This window comes from Protomyctophum bolini (genome assembly GCF_963924005.1).
Source record: "Protomyctophum bolini genome assembly, chromosome: 24".
Classification (NCBI taxonomy): Eukaryota; Metazoa; Chordata; class Actinopteri; order Myctophiformes; family Myctophidae; genus Protomyctophum; species Protomyctophum bolini.
Window position 1 is genome coordinate 9,782,571 of NC_137885.1, and position 16,376 is coordinate 9,798,946.

Here is a 16,376-nt window from a genome sequence, read left to right on the forward strand (position 1 = left end):
ACCACAATGTAATAAAAAAAAACACACGTGTGAAGGGAGGACAGTATTTATATCAGCAAGATGTCTGACGTCTTACGTTGTCATTGAACTAAACAGACATTAAAGTAGACTTGGCTGGCACAAATTGCATCATACTTTATCGGTTTATCCTAACAAAAACGTCCATAGACTTGAGTAACATTATGCAGAACGGTCCATTACATAATCACATTTTTGGATTGTAATAAAGAATAATTTGTGTTTTCCCTAAGCTGTCAAATAGTTGCGGTGGAGTAAAAATGTGAAGATCTTCCTTTAAGATCAAGTATCACAAAGTGAACATACTCAAGTAATAAAGGTTCTAATATGCATGGATAGATTAGATTTGCATTGATTGATAAGACAGTTGCTGTAGATCAGAGATTCATAGTACTGGAGTGCTGATTGGTCACCCACAGCTCTGGGCTGAGTGAAATGTAATTCAAACTGATGAGTGCTAGACCAATATCTGCCAGGGGCATTTTTTTTCTCCTGTGGGGCAGATTTTTCTAGGTTCAATGAATAAATATAGCTTATGGATATTGATACATACACAAATGCACCTGATGTATAGGCAGGTAAACAGAATAATAATGATAAGCTTTATTTATATAGCACCTTTCATACAGGGTTGCAGTTCAAAGTGCTTCACAGGCAGGACATACTGTACATCAAGTGCTTTACAGTTAGGTCATAGGTTATATCAAACACAAGACAAGACCAGACAAATGTATCTGTCAGTTGGATAAACGCATGTAGCAGGCAGTAGGCTCACATGCAATATGTCTAGGCAGTAGTTAACTCACTTATCGCCAATTCTGCCTTTTGACACCCACCAGTTCATTAAGTATACCTGGTTTTCACCTTGGCACCACCCACACGAACTTAAGTCTCGCCCACAGCTGTTGTTGTATGATAATGGGGAGGCGTTAGGGTTATGGCGTCACTAAAGTGGTGTATTTCGATTGGGCCTTTTGAATCGAAGGCTTTCAGGAAGAAACCAAAAATACACAGGGAAGACGCATTTGAATATTATAACCACACCTGGGGGTCTATTAAAGTAATGTTAACTCCATAGACTTATACAAAACAGAAAAAGTACAATAATCATGATGGCACTCCATCTTTTAAGATCTGTGGCTGGTGATGTCTATATGATCATGTAGTTAAGATATACGTGCGATGTCTCCATGCAGTGTAAGATGTACATATGGCATGTCTATATGGTGTAGTTAAGATGTAATGTGACACCATGTCTCTGCACTGTAGTTAAGATGTGCATCATGTGTGCACAGGTTGTAATAAGCTGCTCACTGTAGCATTGTGAACGGATGAGAGCTAATGTAGATAGATGATGACAGGACAAATGAACCCATTATCACAGCCAGGTCGGCCTGACGTGTGCGTGTGTGCGTGTGTGCGTGTGTGTGTGTGTGTGTGTGTGTGCGTGCGTGTGTGTGTGTGTGTGATTTTGAGGGGTGCTAGTCCCTCCTATGTCTAGCTTTTAGTATGCGTGTAAACACAAACATTGAATGCCATTGAAAGTGAATGGCCATTTTTGAGCGTTTGTGTAAACACAAACATTGCGTCCTAGTAAGCACAAACATTGAAGACGAAGGTGAGGACGCAAATTCAGATTTGCCGTAATGAGATGATATATGATATGAGCGCCCCTCACTTCACAAGGGTGTGATTTTTCTTTTTACCATTTTGTGATTAAAAGTAAATTCGTATTTTTTGGTTTTTGGTGCGACCCACCCTAGTAACAGTAAGAAGTTCTTCCAATCAATCAATTACTTCAGTAGTGTACTCAAGTATACAATGTTGAGGTATTTGCATTTTACTTGAGTAATTCCAACTTCCAGTACTTTTACTTCTACTCTGTCAAGGAATTCTGAGAAGTAAACATTTAATAGTATTCGTCTCTAGTAGATAGATAGATAGATCTTTATTTGCCATTGCAACGTGTACAATGGGTGATTATTTTTATCCTTTGTTTGCTCTATGGCATGCTATGCCTAGCACTGTACTAAGACAGCATAGCGACTGTTTCCTCAGCACTTTATCTGACCTAATCAGTCAACAGACCCTCATGTGACATGCAACACGTCTGTGTCCTACTGTGTCAGCCTGAGTTGTAGCTGTGGGCATGTGTAAAAACGGAATCCCTGTTCAGCTCATTGAGCTGCTCCATTGCATTGTAAGTCCCACTGCTATTTTTGGTACCAAAATATAATCACTTGTGCATTTACCATTTAAACTCTGAACTTTTGTCTCTGCATTATTTTCTCTGTTTATTCTGACCAAGCCCATTCAGAATTTCCATCACAACTCCACTACATCTCACAGGCAAATATTGTACTTTTACTCCACAACATTTATACTAGTTACTTTGTACTAGTTACTTTGTTTATTGCGAACGCAGTGAGCACTTACTATGAGACCTAGCAGATCATGTCTGTCTGTGTGTGTGTCTGTCTGTCTGTGTGTGTGTCTGTCCCGCTATCCAAATATGGAGTGTGTTGCATCAGCAATCACTCAGCTCCATATATGGGCACAAAAGGGGCCAGGTCCACTCAGCTCCATATATGGGCACAAAAGGGGCCAGGTCCACATATACAGTAACAGCGGGACAGACACACAGACAGACAGACACACAGACAGACAGACATGATCTGCAGGGTCTCAGCTGCGTTCGCTTCCCGCGTTTGCTCGTCTTACTGGTATATACACTAGAGCGGTGCCCGTGGCCTACTTAAGATGATGCAAGTTGGAAATGCATGCCCCACCCAGATATTGTGTCTGTGTCCCTTTTATGCCCATATATGGAGTTCCTTGTCAGGCATGCCCAAATATGGAGTCTATCTGGGTCAGGCATGCCCAAATACGGAGTGTTGTGTGAGGTCAGAAGAGGCCAGCTCCATATATGGACTCTGGGCAGGGGCCCAGTCCAGAGCCCGGGCAGAGGCCTTTTTGGGGCGGTTCTAGACAACCGTGTTCTCAACGTTTCTCAAATACAGACAGAGAAGAGACTTGGTGCATTTATAGATAGAAGATAATATACATATATTATAGACCTAAAATAATCGATCTACAAGCTCAACAATGTATCGCGATGGCCAACATGTATACAGGGCTGAAGTGGTTATTGTATGTTTTGTAATAATCAAAATCTACAATCACAAGTCGATGAACCGTCTGACCGACCAATTGAAACTCGGCGTGCACATCGGCGAGGACCGATGATGATGACGATGAGGAGGATGAAGCCATGATGAGTAGGCTGGATCAATGTTGATATAACCACAAAACCCCATATATGGAGTACGCTGATGGCATCAATATGACATAATAGACCAGCCTATTCTCCATCTCTGGGCATGGGTGTCCATGTTTGGTTGCTATGGTAACCCAATCAATCAGTGTACTAGATAATCAGTATGATGTCATGGACCTTACATATTTGAGTGAGACAACGGGGCAACACAGAGCACAAAGGGCAGTATTGAGGGAAGGACTCGATTGAGACAAGCTTTTATTATTTGTAGCCCGAGAGGAGTCATTGGAACTTAGACCAAAGGAATGTTTTGACTGAACACCCCTGAGGCTGGCCAGTTTCCACTTAACCAATTTTGAGAAGTCATTTGGACAGTTTGTGAACAGACCAGAGGACATTTAACATTTCAGAGACAATATCTGAAATGAGCCAGACTGATCAAACTTCAGTTGAGACTGACCCGACCGATCACACTTCAATTGAGATTGAAGGCTCAACAGAGTCTCTACTAAGATTCTCCACAGGATCCACCCAACAGGAACAGTCAAGGATTCTTGAACTCCAGCAGAGCCAAGACTCAGTCTTCTTCCGTGATGGGATGCGCAGGATAGATTTTGTTCTTTCATATGTTGATGATAAAGACGGGGAGAGGAAACGAGAGAGGAGGGAGGTGTATGAATACAACCTAAAGAATAAGTACGGGCTGGAACTGGAGCCTGATGAGGGCAGAGGTTCAGACGATAGGAGGACTTACTTCCTCAAGATCCACGCCCCATGGGAGGTGTTGGCCCAAAAGGCAGAAGAGCTGAAGATCAAAGCCCCCTTTAAGGCCAGTGACATCCCCAAAAAAATTCACATGCAGTGGTACACCATCCTTTTCCGGCTCATCCCTTTGTATGTAATGAACTGGCTCACCGCCTGTGTCCGTCTGCCAGAACACGTCAAGCACCCTGATTCAGACTACTTCACCGCTCCCTTCAGCAAAAGCAAGACTGACTTCTTCCACATAGTCGACAAGGAGACATTCTTCCCTCCCTCCACTCGCAACAGGATCGTTTATTACATTCTAGCCCACTGTCCATACTACAAAAACAACCACGTGGATACGGTGAGGAAGGGAATCAAGAAACTGCTCAAAAATGGCACCTACACTGCTGCCTTCCCTCTGCATGATTGCAGCAGGGACTGGGCGAGACACAAACATGTGAATTGTGAAAGTGAGAGATACAATCTGTACAAGCACTGGGCCAGGTTCTCGTGTGCCTTGAAGGAACAGCCCCTCAAACGCATACGGAAGTATTATGGGGAAAAGATAGGTATTTATTTTGCATGGCTGGGTTTCTACACTAAGATGTTGTCCTTTGCTGCGGTGGTTGGAGTTCTCTGTTTCATCTATGGTCTCCGCACCTATGACAACAACCAGTGGATTAAGGAGATCTGCAGTGAGGACATTGGAGGTACTATCGTCATGTGTCCTCAGTGTGACAAGACGTGCGGATACTGGATACTCAGTTCAGCATGCAAATCATCGTGGGCATCATGGGTATCGCACTTATCTGACAACGGGGGGACAGTATTCTTTGCAATATTCATGGGGATTTGGGTCACTCTATTCCTTGAGTGCTGGAAGCGACGCCAGGCCCATCTGGAGTACGAGTGGGACCTGGTGGACTTTGAGGAGGAGCAGCAAGAGCTGCAACTCCGACCAGAATATGCGTCCAAATTGCAGCAGAGTAGCAAACACAGACTGAACCTCATCACCCAGGAAGAGGAGCCTTACTTAACTACAGCAAGCAAGTGTGCTGGCATGTGGCTGTCTGCAACCACCGTCCTGCTCTGGATTGCACTGACCATGGCATGCGTAATTGGTGTTATTGCGTACCGCCTAGCAGTTTATGCGGCCTTTGCTGGCATCATGAAGGACAGTCCCCACAACAAGCTGGAGCTTGTGGGTACTCTCCTCACCCCACAGATGGCCACTTCTCTCACTGCATCCATTATCAACCTCATCATCATCATTATTCTCGACCGCATGTACGAGAGAGTGGCTGTCTGGATCACGGACATGGAGATTCCCAAGACTCACTTGGAATATGAGAACAAGTTGACTGTGAAAATGTTCCTCTTCAAGTTTGTCAACTACTACTCGTCCTGTTTCTATGTGGCCTTCTTCAAGGGGAAGTTTGTGGGCTATCCTGGAGACCCTTCCTACATGTTTGGCAAGTGCAGCAAACTGAGGAACGAGGAGTGTGAGCCAAGTGGCTGTCTGATTGAGCTGACCACTCAGCTGGCTATTACAATGTTTGGTAAGCAGCTATTGTGCAGCTTCTGGGAAGTCCTGTTCCCATGGTTGATGAACTGTTGGGGCACCAGAAAAGCCCGTAAGCACCCAGAGAGACCTTACAGCCGCTGGGAACAGGATCACGACCTGCAGTGCTTCGGCCAGCTGGGCCTCTTCTATGAATACCTGGAGATGGTGATCCAGTTTGGTTTCATAACTCTCTTCGTGGCATCTTTCCCACTGGCTCCTCTGCTCGCCCTCGTCAACAACATAATCGAGATTCGCGTGGACGCCTGGAAGTTCACCACACAGTTCCGACGGCCCGTAGCACTCAAGGCCCGCAACATCGGCGCCTGGGCGCAGATCCTAAATGGGTTGGCCATGCTGTCGGTGGTCACCAATGCGTTCATCGTGGCATTCACCTCCGACATGATTCCTCGGCTGGTGTACATGTATGCCTACCAGCCAGAGGGCGAGTTCACCACCAAAGGTTATATCGTCAACAGTCTGTCCATCTTTAACATCTCTGACATCCTTGAGCCAAACCGGCCCGACAAAAACCCCTCTTCAACAGCTCTGCCATTACCACCTGCAGGTATCGGGACTATCGCTACCCACCTGGCCACAGCCAGCAGTACCGTCACACGCTGCAGTTCTGGCACATCTTGGCCGCGAGACTGGCTTTCATCATCATCATGGTGACCGTCGTGTACATGGTCAAGGTCTTTGTGGCCTGGATCATTCCCGATGTTCCCTACAAGGTCAAGGCTCGGATAAAGAGGGAGCGCTACGTGGTCCGAGAACACCTCCTCAACTATGAGGTGGCGGAGAAGATCAAGATACATTCGGCCAGATTGCACCATGGGCGTTCCAAGACGATGTAAAGTGGGAGGCCACTAGAGAGAGAGAACAAATTACAGCATGAAAAGCTCTTGTGCCGAAATCTATGAACCTATCTATGAGTGCACTGTTTACCCTTTATCATAGTTTTTGACAAATTAAATTGCAGATTATGTCACTTGGCTAGGTTAGAAGAATATTGTATAAATATGCTCGATTGTCCATTTGCTCTGTCGCGCATTGGGCCCGGTGCCACAGGGTTCCAGGGTTGCAAATTCTTGAACAGGGTTGCATATTATTTTATTACTTTATAAAAATGACTTGCACCACGCTAATATAATATAATATAACAAGAGAGTCTGGCCCCCATTGATGGCAGTGGTCCATTCTTCATTTATTGAACTCGGTCTCACAGGTGTGCATTTTCTGCTAGCCTCTTCCTTAGCCAAGCCACTATAAGAGGGTCATGAAGCACATGTGTTGTGTGTGTGCGTGCATACAAATATATATGAGACAACTAGAATTCAACATTACATCGCCAGACAGTATGTATTGTTAGAACATGGAAGAGGTGTTTTGTTTAGCTGTGTCACGCCGTGCACACACACACACACACACACACACACACACACACACACACACACACACACACAGCTACAAGCAAACAGGGATACTATGACTGTCCCTGACAAACTTGTATTTCCTCTACGTGGAAGACAATACTATAAATGTATTTTTTTCGTCTCTCTACAATAGGCTATCATTTCTGTAGTGTAATACTGTACACAGTGGCATTTGTGTTAATATAAACAGATTTTAATTTGGCATAATACTGGAATCAGTAGACTAAGATACACTGCAGCCATCAGAAAGCAAGCAGATCACAACCCAACTGTAATCAATAGATTACGATGTTAAAGCATAATTTGCCTTCTCAAATATGAATTATAATATTATTGTATTAAAAAAATATCCATACAGAGCTAATAATTACCCTACCAGCCCCATGGGCTAGTGTGTCTCCCTCCTATGTACCCTTATAGAGCATCGCAGTCCTTCATGACCACGCCAGGCCCAGGAAATGAATCCCAATGCATTTTTTCCATAGACATTTCAAGTATTTATTTAAAGACCTTTTAAGCGTCGTACGAAGCCAACTCGAGTCGTGACAAATCATGACAACAAAAACAATATTTTGGACCGAACAAATAATTACAAAGAAGAAAAACAACAAAAAAAAGTGTTGTAACCTGCTGTTTTTTTCTACTTTCTAATTCTTTGTTTGGCCCAAAACATTGTTTATTGTCATGATTTGTCACGACAAGAGTTGGCTTTGTCCGCGGCGTAAACGTCTTTGAATAAATACGTTCTGAAAAGTCTATGAGGAAAATGAACGGGGATTTATTTTCCGGGTCTCACGAGTCTCACTGCGACGCTCTATATATAGGCCTAATGCAACTGTTTTGAGCTTGTAGATCCCGTTTTCAGAAAAAAATTAAAATCAGAATAGATATGCTAGGGTTTGAGTGGTTAAAGCTGCAGTCTGTATGTTACATCATCGGCCAGTAGAATTCAATAGCAGTGACAACACAGATGCATTTACAGTATTGTGCTGGGGTAAGAGGGTTAATTGGCATATCGACAATATTTGAGAAAAACGGGAAACAAATAATTGTCTATCCGTGGCTAGGAATGTCAATGTTCACAAATTTGGGAATTCGTAATCTCTGCTCCGTGGATGCACCGTCCCCCCTATCCACCTCCATATTGGAAGACTGGTAAAGGAAACATAGTTTAGGTTGAGAGTGACCAGCATCAGTTTCTTCATCTCTTTTTTTTTATCCCACGATTTTGTAACCCATTTTTCTCTCCCTCTGCCAACCTGGGGAGGGCCCGAACTGAGCTCATGCTTCCTAAAATGTATGAGGATTGAGCAGCTAGGCGGCCTCTTATCACCTGACACTGGATAGTTTTGATTTTTAATGTTTTATTGTAAGCGTTGTGCAAAAGTAGCGAAAATAGCCGATCTACATGCTCACAACGAGATCATGATGCGACACATTCTGAGCTTGCACTGTAGATAATGGTTAGGTGTGTTTGTGTGTTTTATAGGAGTGCGTTCTGAAATTCGCACCGGGAGTGAACTCATGTATTAGTTTGTAGTGTACAGTGCGCTCAGTGCGCTATATTCGAAAGCATCCAAACTATTCAATCAACTGTATTTCACCCGTGCAATAACCTGGGCAATGCTGAGTATCGAACCTCAAACCTGTGCGTGCATGCGATTGCGTGTATGACCTGAAAGACTATAGGCTAGCGTTTGTGTCAGGGATTCATCTCCCAAACCAGTGATTTGTGAGATTAAGGAGGAAGTAGGCATATGCCCGTCTGCCCCAACATCGCCGATTGACGATATATTTGTGCTATGAAAGCATTAATGTGAGAACAGCTCACCGTATGTTGAAAAAAAATACAGATCTACAAGCTCTCAATGCGTCTGCGACACGTTGAGAGCTTGTAGATCTACAATTTTTTTGTGTCTGTGTACGGACGTGACTGCACGTTCATGTTGTCAATGAACAAAATAAGGCGGAGATGAAGTGAATTGAATTACACAGTAGCCTAGTATGTTTGCTGCCAACAATGAGGCAACACAGAAATCACATAATTATTAAGCCCTGTCCTATAGTCTTAGTGCTCTCCCATCCCCCCACCATGCCTGCACACACGCCGCTTAAAAACCTTTTGCCGCAAATTAACATACCAAAAAAAGAAAATTAATGAACGTTTGTGGCGTTTAATTCCTGGCAGAGGATGGCATCTTGGAGCAGGTGGCTGTCGGGGGCGCCTCGTGGCGGCTGTTGAACCCGTGCCAGAGAAGTGCAGATGTAATTCTGTTATCTCTCGTTTTAGCCGTTTACGCAAATTAATTTGAACAATTAGCCCTTTTCCACCGGCCCTTTCATGAATCACACGTGACGAGCTGCCAAGACACAACAACAACAACAACAACAACAGCAACACACCGTTCCAAAGTGACAGATCTGTCGCCTGGCAAAAAGTGACACCTGCTCTCGTGAAATGATTTCATCAGATTTGTAATTTGTATCGAGCAGCAGGTAAACGAACCGCTTAAACCTTATATACAGTACTTACAGGGCTCTATCCTATCTTTTTTCTTCTTTTCTCTACACCAGATCTCACCGACGCAAATAGCCAATCAACATTTTTGTTGTACAAACTGGATTCATGTACATACTGTATTTAATGGCAAACTACAGGTTACCGTAACCACATGAATGTGTTGCTGCTTGAATTTTCACTCTGCTTGCGTGGACGAGATGGTTTGTACCCGCTACCTCTTGTTTTAATCAGCTGTTTGCACTAATTAATTTGAACAATTAGCCTCTCTCCTGGCTTATTATACACACCCAGAAGCAGCTGCCAAAAATAGCTCTGTGATATTGCTTTCTCAATAACGGCAGACAACATATGCCAGAAAAAGTGGCACCTACTTTTACAAAATATAATCACACCCGTGTGATCATACATCATCTCATTCCGGCCAATCAGAATTTGCGTCCTCGCCTTCGTCTTCAATGTTTGGGTTATGTAATGTTTGTGTTTTACACGAACACTCAACATTTCCCATTCATTATCGTCAATATCGGTGTCATTTAATGTTTCTGTAGGACAAAGTTTGTGTTTGCACACAGCTGGACATAGGACAAGTAAAAACATGGCAACATAAAAAATAAAATAAAACGGAACGTCAAAATATCCACCGCGGTGGCTGAGACCAGAGCCATAGAGTAATGGTTGAGACAAAGCAGTGAAAGATACATAACGTCAGTCTTACCTCATACTTTAAATGCTTAGCATGAGGTATAAAATACAGCAGCCTTGTGTTCATAAAACAGAAAGATTGGGTATTGGGTAAGACTGACGTTATGTATCTTTCAGGACCTTTCACTGCTTCGTCTCAACCATTACTCAATGGCTCTGGTCTCAGCCACCGCGGTGGATATTTTGACATTCCGTTTATTTTTATTTTTATGTTGCCAATACTGTTGGAGCAGCCATAAACTACACGGGTTCATCCCGATGTTCTGGGCATCTTTGTAATGTTAGTGTTAGTAAAAAGGAGTTAAAAGTGTAACGTTTGAGGCAGAATAACATCAGTCACTCTGCCGTTCACTATGGTAGAAGAGGTGCGCCTGGTGAGGGTTTAAACCCCGCAGCTACGTCGAGTCCGCCTACAGGAAATACGTAAGCTGCTACCATGAGACCCGTTCCTGGATTCGTCTATAGCCCTGTCCTGTTTGGATGACAATATTGCCTTTCCAACAGATTTTCATTAAAAAAAAACGAAAAAGAAAAAACGATTATTAATTTTAATAATCGATTTTGAGTCCTATTAAAGATTATCGATTAATCGGAACCATCCCTAACACACACACACACACACACACACACACACACACACAGTTGAATTTATAATGGTAATGTAAAATGTTTGCCTCCCCAAATTAATACATACAGTATAGAACTATAGATAGATGTTACTTGGCCACACACTTACAACTCATCTAACCCCTGCTCACTTTGCTATGATGCGATGGCTCAGGGTAGACGGAGTATAGCAACTTGCAATGGGCCTGGTCTACAAGATATACACCACAAAGACACCCATGTACAGTGCATCCGGAAAGTATTCACACCCCTTCACTTTTACCACATTTTGTTTTGTTACAGCCTCATTTCAAAATGGATTAAATTCGTTTTTTTCCTCATTAATCTACAGTACACACAATACTAATAATAAGTGAAAAAAGTTTTCTGAAATTTTTAGTTAATTTATTACAAATAAACTGAAAAAACACAAGTATTCACACTCTTGACTTAGTACTAAGTTGAGGCACCTTTGGCAGCAATTACAGCCTTAAGACTTTTTTGGGAATAATCCTACAAGCTTGGCACACTTGAATTTGGGGTATGTTCCCCCTGTCAGATTAGACGGGTAGCGTCGCTGCACAGCTATTTTCAGGTCCTTCCAGAGATGCTCAATGGGGTTCAAGTCTGGGCTCTGGCTGGGCCACTCAAGGACTTTCACAGAGTTGTCCTAACACCAATCCTTCAATATCTTAGCTGTGTGCTTGGGGTCGTTGTCCTGTTGGAAGGTTAAGCGTTGACCAAGTCGGAGGTCCTGAGCGCTCTGGAGCAGAGAAAAAGGGGGAAAATACCCCAAATTCAAGTGTGCCAAGCTTGTAGGATCATTCCCAAAAAGTCTTAAGGCTGTAATTGCTGCCAACGGTGCCTCAACTTAGTACTAAGTCAAGAGTGTGAATACTTATGTACATGTGTTTTTCCAGTTTCTTATTTTTAATAAATTAACAAAATATTTGAAAAAACTTTTTTCACTTCATTATGGGGTATTGTGTGTAGATTGATGAGGAAAAAACCCGAATTTAATCCATTTTGAAATGAGGCTGTAACAAAACAAAATGTGGTAAAAGTGAAGGGGTGTGAATACGGATACACTGTACCTGTCAATCGTCCACTAACAACACCAGCGGGAGCTCCACAAATCATGTTCAACACAGATTTGACTCAAACAAGAGGTTAAATTTGTTCTACTGTTGTGCCAACAAAATGTGGAATGCCCTTACCAACAGCCATAACACCTGTGCATCCATACTCTCCTTCAAAACTTCTCTAAAAGAGCACTTGGCTGCAATTCTGTACTGGCCCCGGGCCCCTATCACCTCAAATTCCCCCCCGATCAGTTTACTGTACATTTTCCTCCTATATTCAGCCATTAGTGTAGATTTTCGTCTTACACAAACCATTGACAATGAATGGAGAACGTACGTCATGATGTACAATGATAAGAGCGCCCCTCACTTCACACGGGTGTGATTTTTCACACTTTTGATTAGTAGGTCTACTGAGTCGTTTATACAATGATTTTGTAGTATTGTATTGTATATTTGTCTGCCACTAAATGTTTCAATGAATTGAATACACATATAGTGCTTTCTTGGGTTCAATCTTTAAGCATTGCATTTGTATTTAACTACTCTTCTGTGCTTGTATTGCAAACCAATCAACCAATCAGCAGGGGGAGGTTTCTCCCCACATGTGAGCTCTAGTAGTTTCAGAGAGAGAGAGAGAGAGAGAGAGAGAGAGATTTTCTTGGATGTGACGTCCACTGAAAATACTCCTTGAGTATGTTTTCATTAATAGCCGCCTTTCATGCTGCCAGCCTTAACGAGCTGATGGCAAACGGAAATTGAGGTTTGAAATGTAATTGAATAAGCAGGTTCTTGGTTTCACTGAAAAAAACACACCACTACACCATCCACTTCCTCCCCTGCGTTACGTTCCTGTCCTCCTATGCATTATCTTTAAACGTCGTCGCCGTCCGGGGGAAACCTCATCATATCTCAACTTTTTGCGACACATTGAGAGCTTGTAGATCAGTGATTTTTGCTATTTTTGAAAATTATTGAAAGTCTGTCTGTGGGAGCTTTAAATACTTAACCAATAAAAAGTATTAACAACAGCTTGTAATGAACTAATACAAGCTTTTGTTCCTGTTTTGGACATACAAGGTTTCTCCGACAGTGACTATCACTTCTCTAACCCAGATTTTCCTTTTCTTTTCTTTTTTTTAAGACGCCATTAACCGCGATAAATGAAATCCATACGATCTCCTCAGTAATGACATGTAATTTCTCGACAGTTTATGTGTGCTTACGCAAATCTATGGGCCGCGGCCCCGGCCCCAGTTAAGTGCACGCTAACTCAATTGCCCCTCGCGTGCGTCTTGGCTTCCCCGTATTCTAATGTCCATTAAGAGTTGTGAGACAGTGACGGAGGGACATAATGGTGTCCTGTGCCCGGCCACGCACCACACTCAGACAGACAAGAGTGGTGTTATTCACCAACTTCTAAAAGACCATTAGTGTGGGGAGAAGATGGGGGGGGGGGGGGGGGGGGGGGAACGGCATTCTACATTAAAGCTCTTATCATCAATGACCCCCTGTGACAGGGAAATGGCCCTTTGACGGACACGCATTGGACATTTACAAGTTTCACCACGTGATAATTTAATATATGGTTTTCATAAGATAGCATGATAACACTCTCGTGTTGTGCTAATAAAGTTATCGCGTGTGAAACTTCCGAAATGATATTATTTAAATTGGGGTTGTGTAAATAGCTCTGGACAAGCCTATGTTTTAATTATTGTACAGATTTTTAATTAACTTTTAGTCTTAACTATAGTCTTAGATAAACTGACTTGAGTCGCAACTCTTCAGGGAACTCTTTCTTTTCCATCTGCAGGTGTATGTTTTACACCATCTCATGGCCAAAAAAGAAAATCGCCGATCTACAAGCTCAAAACGTGTTGCAATCGCGATGTGTTTTGAGCTTTCTTGTGAATGTTCCCCTTAGAATAGGCATACTGGGGTCCAAATGGTTAAGTGTGTCTCACCCTTGTTGTGTGAGTTGATGTATTCCCCGTAGTGGGGGGAGAGTTCAAGAGGTCGGAGTTTAACAGGAAGTATGTTGCTACTTTCTGAGCGGCGTCCTAATGTTGTAATGAATCTGCAGCATCTAATGGAGTTTACAGGAAGCAGTTCATGGTACAAAATTACCCCTAATGCCTTGCTACAGTACATCCATTGATCTGCAGTACGCAGGGATTATAACCTCTCGCACTTAATGCCTTGCTCTCGCCGTTGAGCAATGCGGGGATTGATACCCTGTGTCGGTGAGTGCCTATTGCCTACACAGGGAATCAAACCGTCGACCCCAGGCATTGTCGGTGCCTCGCAGTTGTGGACAATAATGACATATATTTACTTATAAATTATTGTACATCAATAGTTCATTTTTGTATTTTATTTTAGGAAGCTTGTGACTCCAATTTGAAATACAAATATTGTATTTCTAGCAACCAAACCCCAAGACCCAAACTTACAAACAAAGGCATTATGAAACCACCTTAGCCCTGTTTTTAAAATAGCTCTACAAGCTCGTCATGCGCTCAATCCCGGGCACCACCAACTCGGCATATGAGTAGCACGGCTTGGTGTCACAGTCCGCACCTCTGCCCAGGCATGGCCTTTGTCTGTGTTTCTTAGTTTTGGGACTTTTACTTTTTGTGTTCTGTATTTTATTTTGTAGTATGCTGTGATTTCCTCCCTGTGTTAGTACTGTTCTGTTTGTCTGTTAGACTATCCTAGTGTTGATTGTCTGTTTCAGTTCACCTGTGTCTAGTTAGTCTTTGTCTATGTCTTCCTTGTCAGTTCGTCGTCGTATATGATGTGGTCAGTTCTAGTTTGTGTCTTCTAGTATTTTGCGAAGTTCCTTGTTATTTTTCCGTGTGCGTTTTGAGAATTAAACCTCTTGAACATTCATTTCTCTGCCTGACCTGACCGTTCTGCATTTTAGTCCTACACCTCCGTGTCCACACCGTGACACTTGGGTGAGGCAAGTCGTGCGTTAAGTACTTGGAGCTTATGGTAGGAGGTGTGGTGCTCCACCTCAGCAATCCATCTCCCAGGGATTGGACACACGTTATCGGCTGATACAGACAATAAGCCTCTCCCGACCTACTTACTTAGAATTTTGGGGAAAAGTTCTAAATGTCAATGCAGCGATTTCTAAAAGCAAGCGCTCCAGCTCCATCTTAGTAATTTACTTTTAACTCACTCACGGTATTTGCCTCAAGTACCGGGGTTGAGAACATTGACAGACCTCAACTCTGAGGGTGTACAAATGGATCCTTACGGGTCCTTTGATTCCATGTGTACACTCATATCTCAGAGTTACAGACCTGTAAGGGTCCATTTGGAACCCCCGCAGGTAACCACAGAGGTTCAGAGATGGACCTCACTTTGCAAACCACTACAAAATACATATTATGCAATACAGTACGGTATGTATGAATTTGTGTTTATCAATCAAATTATGAAGGACACACTGATGTCAAATATATCCCTACTGGTGGGATTCAAACCCCCGACTCTCTGCCTCGGCCCTCGCTCTGTTCCAGTATCTAGTCCTTCATGATCACAGCATCATTAATACGCACGGCGGCGCGGCGCCCCATCCGCCCCCGTAATCATCGAAATGCTGAATCTGATGAAGTCGCCGTGGCGTGGCGAACCACCGCTCCAGAGGCCCTTCTTCTTCTTCTTCTCGTTTTTGGGTAATAGCGCTGTCATAAGCACTCAGCGCCGGCCGCTCCTAAGTGAATGTGAGGCACCATCTTTTTTCTAAAACGCGGGCTAACAAATGAACACATTCTCCGCGCGCGTCAAGCGGCCATCTGACAGTGATGCATGGGCTCGCAGATGAGCCCTGAACAAACTGATGGATCTGCGATCGCATAAATGCTTAGACAAACTAATGCATGTAATTATGTTTTCCATTCCGACTCCATCGCCGGGCATCTTATTACAATATCATTAGACGAATCACCGCCGAAAAAAAAGAAAAGAGAGCAAAAAAGAGAGAGAGAAAAATAAAGATACAGTTTGCAAAATGTCTTTCTCGATCTTCCTTTCTTTAGTCTCAGGGGGCAATTATGAGGAAGTTGGTGTCTTTGACTGGGATGGGGGAAAAAACGAATTCAATTTGTTTTCTTCTCTGAGAGGACATTATTGGGTGTTGCAGCGTAAAGTGTTGGTAATTGTTGGAAATCTTATTCAGTGGGCGGTGGTGTTGTGGTGGTGCAGGGGACAGCCGAGAATAGTCCTGTCCACCAAGTCCGAGTCCTGCTTACAGCGCGTGTGTGTGTGTGTGTGTGTGTGTGTGTGTGTGTGTGTGTGTGTGTGGGGGGTGCATGCTGCTGTCTCTCACACTCCTCTCCAAGTGCATTCTAATCTGGAGATGGTTTTTATCTCTGGCCCACTATTTATGCAACCTTGCCCTTACACCACTTGG

At 43.3% G+C, this 16,376-nt stretch overlaps 1 protein-coding gene across 1 annotated transcript; it reads left to right on the plus strand.

The window, feature by feature from the left end:
• Positions 1-3,719: 3,719 nt before the first annotated feature.
• On the plus strand, positions 3,720-6,460 carry LOC308311727 (anoctamin-5-like; the record flags this gene model as incomplete). The annotated part of the gene is given in 2 exon segments (XM_080758513.1): positions 3,720-6,138; positions 6,141-6,460. Coding segments are annotated over 2 exon segments (2,739 nt in total).
• Between the last annotated feature and the right edge of the window lie 9,916 nt (positions 6,461-16,376).